The sequence below is a fragment of the Periophthalmus magnuspinnatus genome, chromosome 12 (assembly GCF_009829125.3).
Source record: "Periophthalmus magnuspinnatus isolate fPerMag1 chromosome 12, fPerMag1.2.pri, whole genome shotgun sequence".
NCBI classification, from domain to species: Eukaryota; Metazoa; Chordata; class Actinopteri; order Gobiiformes; family Gobiidae; genus Periophthalmus; species Periophthalmus magnuspinnatus.
Genome location: NC_047137.1, coordinates 3,012,315 through 3,028,540, shown reverse-complemented (window position 1 = coordinate 3,028,540; position 16,226 = coordinate 3,012,315). Strand labels below are relative to the sequence as shown.

Sequence of the window (16,226 nt, the reverse complement as noted above, 5' to 3'; positions counted from 1 at the left end):
ACTGATTAAGAACCAAAACACCAAAATGTAACATAAACGATTTGGCTATTGTGGATCTGGCCTGCCATCTGTTATCAGGTCCATGTGTTTCTTCCTATCTTTTTTAAGGTTTAAGGCACAGAGGTGACAAAGGTCATAAACTCACACTAGGAGGTATGGGTGCAAGGTACGGGAATTGCTAAGTCTTGGGACCTAACGCCTGAACAAACAACATATGTTAAGGGGCTGTCCTACAGTTCTATAGTTCTGTAGATTATAAATATAGGTGAGTTTCTTTGTTCGGGGTCTTTCTCACATTGGCTCAGAGAATACCCAGACTCTGTGATTGGCATATACTCTGTTATTGTAATAAATATCATTACACTGTCAGAGCTTGTCTTTTGGGTTATTTCCTGAACACATCCCACTCCGGACCGTCGGGCTACTATTACAGGTGAGCTGCTCTGTGTGCAAATTAAACTACACTATCATATCAAAATGTTTATATAATGAAATTATACAGATGTTATCAGATGAAATGATCGGCCACGCTTACCTCCTATCTAGGAACTCAGTTTGGTCATGTTCATGAAGTTTAAAATAAAATCAAAATCTTACACAATTGTTTGGTTATTTCACCTTCTCTTTCCTCAAAATGTTCAGTTTTGCTGTTGAACGGGGTGTGTCACAGCCGTATGTAGATGTGGAATTAAAGGAGGTGAGCTTCATGAATGTGTTTGATTAACAGGGGAGGTTGTGATGGTTCTATGCACACAGTATTATCGCGCGGCGTGGTGGGCCTAGTCAGTACTCCTGTTATAGCTCCCTGCACACTTTTCGTTCATCATGGCACAGTCAAGGCCCTGGATGGTGCGCTGCTGTATCATCGCTGGGCTGCTGTGCCTGGTGACGATGGCCTGTGTGCGTCCTCTCGATCCTGGGTAAGAAATCTGAGATCAGCAAGTAAGTGTTTCATTTTTGATTTCTGCTGATTTATAAATGCTATTCGTAATTTTAGCATTTAGTATCCATTTCAATAAAATAACGTACTCCAAACATAGCAGAGCACTTGATTTATTTACCTTCCCTGTAAGCTGAGTGCATAACTATAAGCAGTTTTGAGAGCAGAGTCTGTCTTTGAAAGATATAGCTGTCATATTGGGACATATAGGTCTCTAAAAACAGGTGCGTAAAGTCCATCTCATCTGCTGGTATCTACAAAGTAGCACATCTGCCTTTTGTTTTTGTTTTAGCACAATTTCTGTCCTCTCTTGCCAAGAATGCACTGGGATTCATTTCCAGATTCATGGTTAACATAATTCTTCACAATGACAGAGATGACCAATGACATCAAACAGGTTATGTAAGGGACAGTCTTCCTCCCTTTGAGAATACCTCACTGCAGATTCACTTACGTGTAAACTTTGACCGTTACATATTAAAGGTTAGTTTAGTGTTTTATGAAGGAAATACAGTGAGGCTCCAATCATCTGATTTTTCAGCCCTGTACAAGTTACACTTTTGGGGTTTAAATAAATAATTAACCACAGACCATTAAAGGTGTACTATGCAACATTTCTGGGGGATGATCTGCCACTCGCTTGTCTTCACTGAGATTATTTGCCTATAATGTTCCAAATAGTGACATTAAATTAATCTAGGTATACCCATAGAAAAAAGAGGTGACTCCACTAGTCCAGGTTATAGATAAGTCTGTCAAGCCCTTTAATTATAACAATGCAGGTTTTCTAGTTATTTTTCCAGGAAAAAAACTCACACACACACACACACACACACACACACACACACCCACACACACACACACACACACACACACACACACACACACCCACACCCACACCCACCCACTCTTTTTTAATGAGACAATGCTGCTGCTGTGACTGAGCCCTCCACTCCTGAGAGCTGAGGTTTTCTGATAACAGTCACCCACCACAAGCTGTGGTTGCTTAGAGAATGAACCATTGCCAAGTGACTACTACATTCAGTGACTAAAACTGTTTGGCAAAAGTCAGACAGAGGTTTACATGGTTAGAAGCACATTACCTAAATCCAAATAGTACGGACTTACTCTTAACCTGTGTTTTAAACAGTGATCTGGATTCAAACCTAAATACATTATTCATTCACAAAAAATACATCAATTAATTAAATAAATACATTAATACATTTTTCTTACATTTGCATTTTGAATAGATTTTTTCACGTATTATTTGGCAGACATAGAGTTGCTAAAATAAATAAATTGCAATGTGATTAAGAAGTCCTTAAAGTATGTTGGAATATTTAAAAAAAAAAAAAAAAAAAAACTTGCTAAAGAAATTCGGTGAAAATGAGCGTTTCCATTAACATACTGCAGCAGGGCGGGTCGGCAGTAGATGGCGCCATTGCAGCTCTCCTCTGCACCTCTGTGGTCAACCCTCAGAGTATGGGGATGGGAGGAGGTTCTATAGTCACCGTCAGAGACAAATCTGGTCAGTCTGCAGCACTGTGTGTTTAGTGTACACCACCTGTAAACTAATAGTTTCTAGTATATGGGTAAAACAGCCGGTTACAGTTTGTTCATTGAAACCTATAGGTCCTGGCAAAAATAACAATAATCATCAATCATAAATTGTATAGGAAATTTGATTTGACACATAGAGCAGATGCCCTTCAGCTTGGAGGCTTTGGCCTAGAATGAGCAAAATTATACAGTTATCAAGTGTTTGATCTAACTACCATTTGCAAAAATAGAATAAATGTAAGTTATATCCCCATAATGATTAGAAAACATTAGACAATCTAAGATGCACTCTCTGTTGTACATTTTTGTCAGGAAAAGTCAAAGTGTACAACTTCCAAGAGACTGTCCCACAGTCATATATAAAAAAAAAACTGTTGGAGGACTGCCCCAAAACATTCAGCTTGTCTTCAGGTAAACAGTTACATATGCCTCTGGGATTGCTTTTAGCTGTTGTCATTATACTCCTCTTTCTGCTTTGTGCAGGCACCCAGTGGATTGGCGTGCCTGGAGAGCTGAAGGGCTATGAGGTGCTCCACAGACACTATGGGAGACTTCCCTGGAACAAGCTGTTTGATCCCACAGTAAAATTTGCCCGAGAGGGGATACCCCTGCCCAACTACTTGGCACGCCTCCTCAGTTCACCCCTGGTTAGGCACAGAGTGGAGAGTACCCGGCTGCCCGGCTCCTCACCCACACCCGATCACATGAACACATCACTCCTGTCCTCCACAAGCTCCACTGGCTCCCCATCCCTCAGCGCATCCACTTCAAAATCCTTCTTATCACATTCAAAGCTCTCCACAACCTGGCCCCTCCTTACCTCACAGACCTGCTCCACCACCACACTCCATCTCGATCCCTCCGCTCCTCCAGCTCCAACCTCCTGTCCCTGTCCTGTAGGACCAAGCTCCGAACCTGGGGGGACAGAGCCTTCTCCATCGCTGCCCCCACCCTCTGGAACTCACTACCTAAACCCCTCCGTGACTGCTCTGACCTCCCCACCTTCAAGAAAGAACTCAAAACTCACCTGTTTAAAATCGCTTTTAATGCTTGATTTTATGTTGTAAATTTTTTTGTGATATTTTTTTATTATTGTATCCACTGTGAAGCGACTTTGAGTGTCCTGAAAAGCGCTATATAAATAAAATTTATTATTATTATTATTAGAGTACACCTCTGTGGTAAAGAATCAGTGTTGGGCATCTCTCAAAAAATGTAATTAGTTATAGTTACAAGTTACTTTTCCCAAAAAGTAACTAAGTTAGTAACGCAGTTACTTTTTGGGTGAAGTAACTATGCCGTTACTTCTTATGTTAATACAATACAAACACAACAGACGTGAACCTTTAACATTTATTTCACTTTAACAGATTGCAGTTATGGTGCATTTGTTTTCAAGTAAATTACAGAATGTATCAAAAATTTAAAAAATAAATATAAAAAAAAATTAATTTGCAAATAAATCAAGTGCAAATAAATCAACATGTCACACAATTTCAGACAACTGAACTTCAAGTATTTTCTTCATTAAAATAAACAATAACAAAGTACTTTCAGTAAAATACTGAAAAAATTCATTGCCATGTTTTGCAAAACTAAGGCATTCAAATGTAAACCATGTAAAATAAGACAAAACCTTTAACCTTCTCTGGCCACACACTGTAATACTCTGTCCAGTATTCAAATATTAATCACTCTTACTTCAACATAAACTGAACTTTATCCAACTCTTTAACATTCATTAAAAGATTCACACAATCCCAGTCTATTCCTTTATTTATCTATATATCCATTGAACCTGATTGAACCTGTGGTTGTATCTTAGAAGCAGAATCTTTCAAACCTCTGATCTGAGCCTGTTCCTCTTTGGAGAGAACACAGTCACGTTTCTGATTAAAACACAACTCGGACCCAATCAGCTGTCAGTGCACGTGTGGACAAGACATCATTTCCCATCATGCATTACGCGTGTGTAGTCCATGCAGGCGGCCGCAGTCGGTGGAGAGCTGCTGCGCTCGCCTTGCTCAAAAACTTCCCGTTACCGGCGCACAAGTTACGTCAGAGCAAGTCGGTGGCATCTTGGACACAAAACTAACCGGCATGCACCGCGCACCGATCAACGGCGTCGTATCTGCGCCTGCCTCATCTCAAACGAGCCTTTTATCTCACCCCAGCCTCCTCTTCCACCAAAGAAACACAACAGCAGCTCCTCGGCTGAGAGACTCTGATGAAGAGAAGAGTGAACTGAATTAAAAGTAACGCGCCACATTTTATAGTCAGTAACGGTAACGGCGTTGGGAGGCTGGGAAAAGTAATTAGTTAGATTACTTTTTTTTTTTTTTTTACCATTACTGAAAAAATAACGTAGTTAGTAACGCCGTTATAGTTTGACTCCGTTATTCCCAACACTGTAAAGAATTGAGTCACTCACTGGAACATATTCTCTTTATTAGGCTTCTAAATTAGACCACTCAAGGGCCTTTGTCACTAACTGTGCTAATGTCAAACTATAAATACATTGTTGTGTTTTTGTGCTTAGACCTCACTTTTACAAAATGCAGCGACATTTTATGCACATCAACAGGGATGCATGATTTAATTTCATGCAAAGCCAAAAACAGATAAGTAGCATTAATTAATTTACATAATTGTTTAGTAGTTAATTGATCTTGTGGTCTTGTTTTGCAGTGATATTTTTTGCAACAAAAACAGGACAGCTTTGAAAAAAGGAGACACTCTTAAGTACCCTAAACTTGTTGAAATCATTACAATGGTTGGAAAATTGAGAGCAGACATTTACAGTGATGAGACTGGAAGCGCCCTTATTGAAGATTACTTTTAAATGGTGAAACTAAGCAAAATGAGTCTTAATTAAAGCCGCAAGCGGCATCGAACGGCCCTCGCGGGCCGTGCTTCGCACTCGGCCGACCCGGAACTCCCCACAGGAGGCGCTAACGTGCCAGTTTTGTCCGTGTTATTGCAGCTTTGGGCTGTACTTGTCACTAAAGAAAGTCTACACACAGTGGAAGGACTGATGCACAAAATGCAAAAACATGAGTTTTCCTGGCATCGCAAAATACAAACTTTTTTGACGGGGACAACCTGAAGAATCATTGTGCCAAATTTCTCACTCCTCAATGAAGCAAATAAGTTGTTATAAGACTATGCATAATTTTAAACAGCAGTTTTGCTTTTTAAACATGACGAAACGGACAAAACAAAAGAAGTACGCGACCGAGGACACTGTGGATGTTTGTACAAGTTAAACTAGAGGCATCTCGGACCCGGAGCGGTTCATGGAACCGAGTGAAGATCTCATGGTGGACTGAGGAGTAGAGGACATTATGATTTGATGGACTGGATGCTTTTCCTGATCAGTAATCGTGGTTTATTCTGCTATTGACTTAATTGTGGGTCAAATGTGTATTATGTGTAATCATTAGCATTAGCTAATGCCAGTCTGCGCCCCCGACCACCAATCATCACACACCACTTGGGTGAAGTGTCTTGTCTAAGGACACAATGACAGAAGTTGGTCCGAGCGGGACTCGATCCTCCAACCTCTGTCACAGAATGACTGTCCCACTGTCACATGTACAGTGTATTTTCAGTTTCCAGTGTGTTTGTTCACTGTTTGCAGTGTGTGGTTTGTAAATATATATTTATTTTGACCTATACCACTTGTTTTGAATATATTTTATTTACAAATACACATTATATATATTGTGTTTTGATATGATATATAAATGTACAGTAATAGAGCAGCTGGGTGTGCAGATACAGTGTGTATTGGTCATTGAATACTGTCATTTCGAATACTGTCACTTCGAACGGCATAAAAACATAAAACGACATAAAAACGAAGAAAAGGAACAGACTTTGCTGTGAAAATTGGAAAATGTATATCAGATAAAATGTCCCTGACCTGTTAGGTACCCCAGGGTTCAACCCTGGGACCCCTGCTGTTCAATCTCTACACACTGCCGTTAGGCCAGTTAGTACACAGCAATAATGTGTCTTACCACAACTCTGCAGATGACACTCAGATCTATGTCTCACTGGCAGCAGGTGAATATGGACCAGTGGATTCACTCACTGCATCAACAGATCTGTGTGTGGAGGAAAAAAAACTTTCTTCTGCTAAACTCAGACAAGACTGAAGTCATCATCTTTGGCCCACAGAAACATAGAGAAAGTGTCAGCAGTCACCTCCAGTCTCTCTCTCCAAAACCTTCTAATCAGGCTAGAAATCTAGGGGTAATAATGGACTCAGACTTGAACTTTAATAATAATAATAATAATAATAATAATACATTTTATTTGTTAGGCGCCTTTCAAGGCTCTCAAGGTCGCCGTACATACATACATACACAATATAAATAGAACAATGTAAAATGATTAAAAATACATTTAAAAACAAATATAGATTAAAAGACAGAGCAGTAATGGTCAGAGTGGTCAGGGTGAGAAGGCCTTTCTAACTAACACTTTAACAGCCACATCAAATCAATAACATCTGCAGCTTTTTACCACCTAAAAAACATTGCAAAAATCAAAGGTTTACTGTCAAAGCCAGACTTAGAGAGACTTATCCACGCGTTTGTTTCCAGTAGGTTAGACTACTGTAATGGCCTGCTCAATGGCCTCTCCAAACGAGCCTTAACACAGCTGCAGTACATCCAGAACGCTGCTGCTCGGGTCCTGACTAGAACCAGGAAGTACGAGCACATAAGTCCTGTGCTCAGGTCTCTGCACTGGCTTCCTGTAGCTCAAAGAACTGACTTTAAAGCAGCTCTGCTTGTGTATAAGTCTCTCCATGGCCTAGGTCCAAAGTACATCTCCGACATGTTAGTGCCATATGAACCATCTCACACTCTGAGGACTTCAGGGACCGGCCTCCTGCTGGTGCCCAGAGTCAGGACTAAACATGGGAATCAGCATTTAAGTTTTATGCAGCTAAAACCTGGAACAGTCTTCCTGAAGATGTGAGACAGGCCTCTACTTTGACAATGTTTAAATCCAGGCTCAAAACGGTTCTGTTTAGCTGTGCATACGACTGAAAGGTTTTTATTCTGCACTCTTCTCCTTTAATGGTAATTTTATGATGACAAAAGAAACATGGACTGATGGACTTTTTTTAAACATAGTAAAGTGACAGGAAAGTATTTGAGAAGTGACAGGAAAGTTTTTTGTAAAGTAATGGGAAAGTTCTTAAACTGAGCGAGACAGTGTTTAAAGAGTGCGAGAGAGAGTTTTTAAAGGGGCAAACGAGGGGGTGAGAGAGTTGCAGATTGGGTGATTATTTATGTTTTGATTTGTGTGATTTTAATGTCTTTCTTATTCTGTAAAGCACTTTGAATTACCTTGTGTACGAATTGTGCTATACAAATAAACTTGCCTTGCCACTTGTCAAGGTGAAGCCCTGCATTTCTGAACTGGTCTCTCAAAGGCAACAACAGAAGTCACTGATCTGCAGTAAATATTCATTATTATTGTAGCCTGATGGAAATTAGGTGATGGGTGTGTGTTAAAATGTTAAAAATAATAAATAGCATAAATACAATAAGTTCATTATTGGAATATATAATACAATACAAAATTTAAATCATTTCAGTGTGGTGGTATTAAAAAAAGGTCATGTCTTTGTGAAAAGGTAAGTATGTAATTTGTTGTGAGTTCATGCATTGTATTGGTTTTATTCTTTGAACACAGTGATGTTAATGCACGATTTATTTTGTGCACCAGTAAAACATACAATATGGCTTGAATTTGAAAAAATTATATTTTATTTTTCAATAAAGAAGGGTTTGGTGAATGTGCATATGAAACTGGTGGGGTTCAGTACCTCCAACAAGATTAAGAACCACTGCTCTAGCTAATGCTAACATGTCATTTACTGAAAAACTTGTTAACACTTTTGTTTCCACACTGGCTTAATCTACGCAATTTACCTTGGTATACAATTTATTAAAAGGTTAATAATGCACATCATAATATCACTTAAAGGTGACGTACTGTTTGAATTCGAGTTCGCTACTTTACTGTATATCAACCAGTTTAGCCGTTGCCACAGCAACCTCTGCCCCCGAGACAAACTCGGCACAACGCATGTCTCAAAAGTCTCGAGAGCGTAATTTTCAGATTTGTACGTGTAAAATTCCAAAGTTGTAAGCTTAAAACGATATTCAGTATTTGAAGAAAAAATAGGCCAATTTGATTTAATCTTAAACTTGCCAATGCACTACAAAAGTTTTTATTACACAATCTTTATATATTATTATTATTATTATTATTATTATTGTAGTTGTTGTTGTCATATTTTAATTTAATAAAACAAATTTAATGTAACATTGTGTAACATTTACACTACAGAAGCAGAAACCTGAATCCCTGGAGCCAGAGTGCAGCAACAGCTGTAACATTGTTCACTCATTAAAGGCCAGCACAGCGAAAAAAACAAACAAAAGTATGAGCTGCTATCAGGCAGTAAAACCTTTAAAGTCTGGTCTGCACTATCTATTGTTTCTGAACTGTGAACCCCTGAGTTTTAATAACTGATGGAAAGACAAATAAGGATCACAAAATGATTTACAAAAAAGTTTATAAATAATAGATTTGTACAATTTAAAACAATAACAAGATTTGGGTCTACCAATATTTTTCTCAAGTGAGCTCCAGTGTTGTGCAGTTTGAACCAAATACAAAGTCACATTGCCATGAAATAAAACGTTTTAATTTAACAGGTGAAATGAGGAATGAGGTGTTCTGTTTTCAGATAATTATAGAGAACATTTGCTGTGTAAATAGACAGAAGTGTTCCTTTATCAGTCTTTAATCAGTGTTTGCACAGCTACCGTTTTCTGTGTGTGATTAGGGTGCTGTGGCCTCAGTACCCTGCGGCATACGCCCACTTCCTGGGGTCAGACTGAGCCTGTAGACCGTCCTTGTACTGGACCACTGCTTGCACCACGGCCCCAGACGACTTCAGGGACTCTGTCAGGTGATTTTTCAAATTCAAGCCTTCCAGAATTTTCTGTAAACAAACAAAGGTAAACAGTTGGAGAAAAAGCTTTTGGTTTGGCACAACATAACACGGTTAGATCAGGTTTAAGCCATAGTCTAGCCTTAATCATTTTCTATACTTTATTTCTATCTTAGTGGCTTTTATGTTACCTGTTGCTTGTTTCTAGCTTTTTGGCATGGTGTTACATTAGTTACATAGTTTATTTGCCATTAAAAAAAAAACAAACAAAAAACCCTAAACAAAATACAGACATTGGAAAACATGCAAGAAAGTATAGTGCACCATGAGCATGTAAAAAAACAATGGACATACAAATACAGTATCAAGAAACATGTTGGCACAGTGAAATAAACTGGTTGCTATGTCAAAGGTCAAAGTGCATTGTTTAAGTTTATAACAGCTTGTGGGAAAAAAAAAAAACTTTCAGCAAGGCAAGTCTTAAATTTAGCCTGTTAATAGTTTGTTTTTTAATTTGCTTTTTTTTTTTTTTTTTTTGCTGGTGGCACCACATTATTTAAAGCTTTCCCCTCTTTTAAAGTTCATCAGGCTGTGTAGTGTTTCTTATGAATTCTTAAACTTTCCACAAAAAGAAAAGACTCTTCAGTTTTGTTTAGTTATTGGTTCTTTATGAGACCCCAGCCTGCTCAGTTGAGCATAACCCTGGTTTGTTTGCAGTCCCCTTCCCTAATTACTCCTAGCGTTCTTTTGTGATGTAAATTAGGTCCGCTTGTATCATTGAAGCATAAAATGATGTGAAGTGTACCTCTGTCTTCTGTCCCTTACATTATCAGTGCTGGTCACACTCACCATGTCAAAGCCCTTCTCTGCCACAGTAGTGTTGGGGCTGAGCTGGTTGTGGAGCCTTGGATCCACCACTGACTTCTTCAGATCGAAGCCAAAGAACAGAGCATTCAGAATCACCTGCAGTGGGAACAGGTTTAAGTGCTTAAGTTGATAATTATAAGAAGTCCCATTTTAAACCATATATCACCTGAGCAATAGAGGTAGTAATTTTGGTGCCCCCTGACCCGCCGACCACCATCTTAACTTTGTTGTTTTTGTCAAAAAGTATTGTTGGACACATTGAAGACATTGGCCTTTTGCCTATTAAGAAAAAATGAATAAATAAATAAACATGATCTTTCAATGCATTTTATTATAGATTTTCAATAAGAAATCCTATATACCCTACCACATTTTGTGTTCACTTTTGTTTTAATCTCTGTGTTTAAATGAGAGCTTTTTCTTTGAGCTGTTTTTGGATCAAACCTCATTTTCAAAAACACTTCTTTGTGCATTTTATTTCCTTAAATTTAGACAATTTCTGCTATTTATGTAGTCAGGAAAAAATATAATGTTTGTCATGGAAAACTGTAAATTATTGTTGAATACAAAAGATCCCTCTGTTGTGTCCTGTTTAGCTCAACCTGGTCTGATGAAGTTGTTCGGTGAAGGGGGGACTCCAAACCCATTAGTTATGAATGGAGAGCTGAAGTCGTCCATCTCATTATTGAGCAGGATTCCAGTGGAGTTAGACAAGACCTTTGACCCCAGGCTGTGGTGAAACATTGTCATTATGATCCTACAGGACTGAACAAACTGTTGCACACATCACACATTAAACATACAAGCGGTTGATGGTGCTGGTGGCGGCCACAGCGCTCCCGTCCTCAGCCATTACAGAGACGTGTGAGGTGCCGTAGTTTTCAGGCAGGAAAAACTCTGGCTCATAGTACTTCATGTCGTGTGTTGTGTTGTCTGTAATTTTGTTCCGGAGCTCTCCAGCATACCAGGTGGATGTCATGTTCTGAATGACCTGTATGCACAAGAGAGAGATATATATATTTGTTTTCAATCAGATTTGACCTATTACGTCTATTGACACCTTTATTTTAATAGGACATGTATCTTTTGAACATATAGTCTACCCTGTGATACTATTAGTTATTTAGAACATTGAAAAGATTTTTTTTTTAATTGGGTAAAAAGCTAGTTTAATTGTAGCACAAATCTCAATCCTTACCTCTGAAATGTTTAAAAACGTGGGATCTCCCAATAATGTCCTTTTAGCATAAGCAAATTTGAATGCTTCCACAATGCGATGATAAGTGAGTACTTTATGTTCCAAACTGGACATGCTTATTGCTGTTAAGTTATATCCTGTGGAGAGTACACACATTGATAATAGCACTTTTTCTTTTTGACCTTTAACAGTTAAAGAGTAGATAAGCAGTATAAGTGAGTAGTTACGTACAAAAACTCATGTTAGTGTAATTTACTAGATCTTGGTCTACATTTTAAGGAACATTTTTAAATCATGAAATTGACTAGAATTCTATCAATTTAAGTGTAATTAGCTACATTTTAAATTATAGGAGTTACTGAGTGTTGCATCCTCTGAATAGTCTTAACAATGACACCTCCAGTTCATTGTTGACATTACTCTGCGGTTATGATGTCATCCAACTATTACAGAGTTTGTCCTTCTTTATCATTATCAGTTTCCTTGGTCAGCTCATCTTACAGAAGTGGTACGCTACACACTGTTCATTTTATCTCGGCCAGCTTGTCTCCGGGCTGTCCTTCTTAGTTCCCATTTAAACTCCTCGTGTGGAAGCACAATCAGGCTTGAATGGACAATACTAACGTTCAGTGTTGAGTATATTCAAGTCACAGGGTCCCAGACTGATGGTAAATAAACTGCTCCAGCATCTCCTACCTCTATTTACAGCTCTAGGACTCATTAGGACAACACTTAATTTCCCTAGCACTGAGCGCACACTCCAGTTGTCTCAATCCACACAGCTGTCTCCGCTCTGTCTCTGGTCCTCCACACCTACAAACACAAACTATAACTGCACCAATCGCCTGCCCTGATTGAATCTAAAATTAATCAAAAAGTAATTCCTAACTAGTACTTGAATACACATTTCCACCACTGATAGTTATGTTTTCTATTAAAATTATATTATAAGTTTGCAGAGTATTAGCGGTGCCTAAGCTGACATATGGACAGAGAGCTGAGAGTTTTGATTTGATGGTTTTCCGCTGGGCCATGGGTAGAGTCATGCTAAATCAGAGCAAATTAAAGTTTGGGGCTGTCACTGAAATGAATGTGTAGCTTCCACCATTCGACTGTGTTCAATTAGAGGTAAATGTAGTGTTATTCAGCTAGGCAGGGGCAGCTCGTCAGAGATTAATCACTTTTGAAGGAACTTTCTCATTTAATCTTCCGAGACAGACACAGTTGCAGCACGGGATGGCACAAGTGTTGTACAGTCACGTGATATGGTGTGGTTTCATTGTCATACTCAACAGTCTATGAATAACCAAAATAATAAATGTCCATGTTTAAGTTGTCTGTAAAAAAGTATTTGAAAAGAAGGAGCAAAATCTCACTATCAGACAGAGGGAGCGAAGCTATGTTTGATTTTGAAAAGGAGGTTAAGTTATGATTTAAAGGCATTGGAGTTTAGTGTTGATGTCTGAAAATGCTCAGAAGTGTATGGCTCTCCTGGGTGACTGCAGGTCAATAGATATATTTTGAGCACAGACGTTCGGTACAGTATCATGCTGCTCACAGAGGAGTCTTTTTTCTGTGGCTGGCTCAGACTCGAGCTTTCTCCCACTAGGCTCTTTGGGTCAACAAAACATCGGGACTTACCATTCAAGATGTTTAATATTAACGAGAGCACAGGGCCACTAGCAGGAGCACTGGGAACAGCCATGGTGTACTCCCCCATGCTCAGCTTTAAAGGCTGCTCGACGACTGCCACATAATCCTGCAGATCCTCCATTGTGATGATGCCACCTAAACACACAGACATGGACACAACTGGAGAGACGATCCCAATTGCGGTGGAAAGTAAATGTGCTCTGAGTAGTGATGTTTAATGCCTCTTTATCCCAGTGTGGGGTTGCAATATTTGAGCTGATAATGTTACTGTTACCCTGAGCATTGTTTTCAACATTCAGAATTCAGGAAAACTGTCTAAATTAATGTCAATAACCTTTGACTGTGAAAGTACAATAGATCTATGCCAAAGCAGTCTCTATACTACCCATACAAGGGTCTCATGATATTAGCCGTTAACCTACTGATGCTCCGGTTGCTCTCTTTTCCAATAATGCTAAAGCTTCCAGCACTGTCATTCTAATTTCATTTTATATACTTACTACCGTGGCCCAAAAAACACCTACCTGCCCTCTTGATGTCCGCAACAAGGTCCTCTGCCACCTGTCCTTTATAAAACACATCAGCTCCTTCCTCTGCTATTTTCCTGTATGTTTGAGCCAGTTGCAAAAATCGAATAGTTTCATTTTCCTGAAGAACATCACCATCTGCTCCACAAAACACTTCACTAGAAAAACAAATAACAAACAACAGATTGAAGTCAGAACTAAAAGCTGTGTGGACACTGGATTACTGAATATTGCAGCACTCACCACAGGGCAGGATCTGCTACTATGGTTTTTTTGTGGCTTTTAAGAGCAGAGGCCAGTGCCTTACCCAAAGGAAAGCCCTGCTCTGCCATCTTAATACTCGGCTCAAACAGGTCCCGCCAGGGTAGTCGGCCATGACGCTGGTGTGCCAACTGGTAACCCCTGATCTCCCCTGGCACAGCTATGGACAACCCACCTGCCAATCATACATATAAAACATTATTGACAAATGTTGTGTATGCCATTGTTCAGCTACCTCAGATATTATAAACATGTTAACTAGTTTTTATTACATGAAAAAAGTTAAATATTACCCTTCTGTGATAGATCTGTGCTGTTGCCGAACATGTTCTCTGACGCATTACGTGGCGCCACCTCTCTAGCATTGATGATTTCAACTTTATCTGTAGATCACCCAGACATTTTAGTTATTTCATTGAGTATGTAATATAATTTATTGTTTATAATTTAGTTGAGACAAATAGTGAAGCAGATTAAAAGGGGCCAGGAAGGATTAAACTAGCTTAGAAATGAAAGAAATCAGATGAATTATTCTCAAACAAAACTATTAACAATAACATACAAAATGCATTATCATTATAGGCAACCAAACAGTATAAAAAAAAAGTTTAATAATTATACCAGACTTTGCATCATAGATAGTGAAGAATAGCCCTCCGCCAATACCCATACTATGAGCATTCATGAGCCCAACACAAAGCAAAGCAGCTATTGTTCCATCTACTGCAGAGCCTCCTTTCTCTAAAATATCCCTGAAGATCAAAATACAAGAATGATAGCAATTAGTGGAGATGGCTCAACTAATTTACATTTCTCATCCCTCCAGTTCATTTTGAAATGATTAATAAAGCTGCCTGACCTGCCAACCTCTGAGCACTTGCCAGCATCTGCTGCCACGGCTGCGCGGTAGCCTGTAGACTTCCCCACGCCGAAGAACACCCCCAAGAACGTAGCAACCACTGCGACTACCAGCAGCAGGACAGCCGGAATGATCAACTTCTTAGTCATGGTTACACTTCAGCGCGTTCTATTGGAGGAGGCAAAATATTTTAAAGATTCCACTTCCACTTTCCTTAAAAACTCAGTTTGATGTCTTGTTTTATAGTTTATTTATTTATTTATTTATGTATTTATTTATTTAACAAAACTTAAGATCAGAATATATGTTTACTTAGTACATTATGGTGGATTGAATGATGTTGCCTAAACAGAGCAATTCTGGAGTCTGGAGTCACCTACACCATGGAAATAGAAAGTTAAAGCCATACTTCGGCACATTCTCTCTGGCATAGCGCTATGCAATGCTGTAGAATATCCCATGGAAGAATTTCCATGGAGACTAGCAGGTGGAGGCCTGCTTAGAGTAAGGATGTGTGTTTTCCTTTATTTTTCAGTGCAACAAAAAAAAAAATCCCAAATGAAAATTACGCATCTTTTGACTAAAAAGTTATGCAGTGGAGCATGAAAGAGCAGGCTGTCATTCTTTGTCTTATTTGTTATATGATTATGGTTATTGTAATATATTGCACAGTAAAAACTAATATTAATCCAAGTTTATGATAATTTTCTTAATTACAGTTGAAATTATTACAAAATTTGGTTAATATGAAGCTGTGTCTTACCTTGATTGCTCTTGGCCTCTCGAATGTGGAGCTGGTGTGAGCGGCTGAATGCCACTATCTGATAGAGCTGTTCGTAAACCTGTTTTATCTTACACAGCTGTCAGTAAAGTCATTGAACATTAACCACCATTAACATTAACAACACAACCCACTACTGTGAAGAAAAACAGATTCAGACACTACAACAGTATAAAATGTCCCTAGTATTGCTTATCTACAGACAATTCAGAAGGTCATATATCAACTGATTTGGTAACCATGAAATGTGTATCAATTCACTAATCTACAGAGTGAAATGACCTTTTGTCATGGTAACAGTTAAACACGCATGTCACAAAAGATTAACCTGTCCTAACTTTGCTTCTTCAAATAGCACAAAGTACCAAGTTGATTTTTTTTTTTTTTTTACTACTGTTGCTTATCACTTTATTCTTCTGTCTTACAATCACTTTAACTTAAAGATTTAAAATTAAGTAATTGTAAGTAAACTCTGACTCCCCCCTTGTATCATCCAGTAAATACATAAATTGCACCTTTCCTTGATGATGAATGCTTTTAGCTGCAGGAAGAAGACCACATCTGCCAACAAGAGAGAAGTGAGACTCCAGTGTGA

The 16,226-nt window shown here is 38.7% G+C and overlaps 2 protein-coding genes across 2 annotated transcripts; one reads left to right on the top strand and one right to left on the bottom strand.

Annotated features, from left to right (window-relative positions):
* Positions 1–2,329: 2,329 nt before the first annotated feature.
* On the top strand, positions 2,330–4,357 carry LOC117379684 (glutathione hydrolase 5 proenzyme-like). Its single transcript, XM_033976380.2, has 4 exons — positions 2,330–2,471; positions 2,816–2,914; positions 2,987–3,169; positions 4,329–4,357. Exons 1-4 carry the CDS (start codon positions 2,330–2,332, stop codon positions 4,355–4,357), a joined length of 453 nt encoding a protein of 150 aa, XP_033832271.2.
* Positions 4,358–9,106: 4,749 nt separating this feature from the next.
* LOC117379609 (glutathione hydrolase 1 proenzyme-like) lies at positions 9,107–15,682 on the bottom strand. The gene is made up of 13 exons (XM_033976318.2): positions 15,614–15,682; positions 14,851–15,018; positions 14,613–14,743; positions 14,285–14,374; positions 13,974–14,166; positions 13,728–13,888; positions 13,192–13,338; positions 11,551–11,687; positions 11,156–11,343; positions 10,955–11,082; positions 10,519–10,631; positions 10,335–10,448; positions 9,107–9,536 (listed from the first exon to the last, which is right to left on the bottom strand). The coding sequence occupies exons 2-13, from the start codon at positions 14,997–14,999 to the stop codon at positions 9,390–9,392; spliced, it is 1,698 nt and encodes a 565-aa protein (XP_033832209.1). The 5' UTR covers positions 15,000–15,018; positions 15,614–15,682; the 3' UTR covers positions 9,107–9,389.
* Positions 15,683–16,226: the final 544 nt, after the last annotated feature.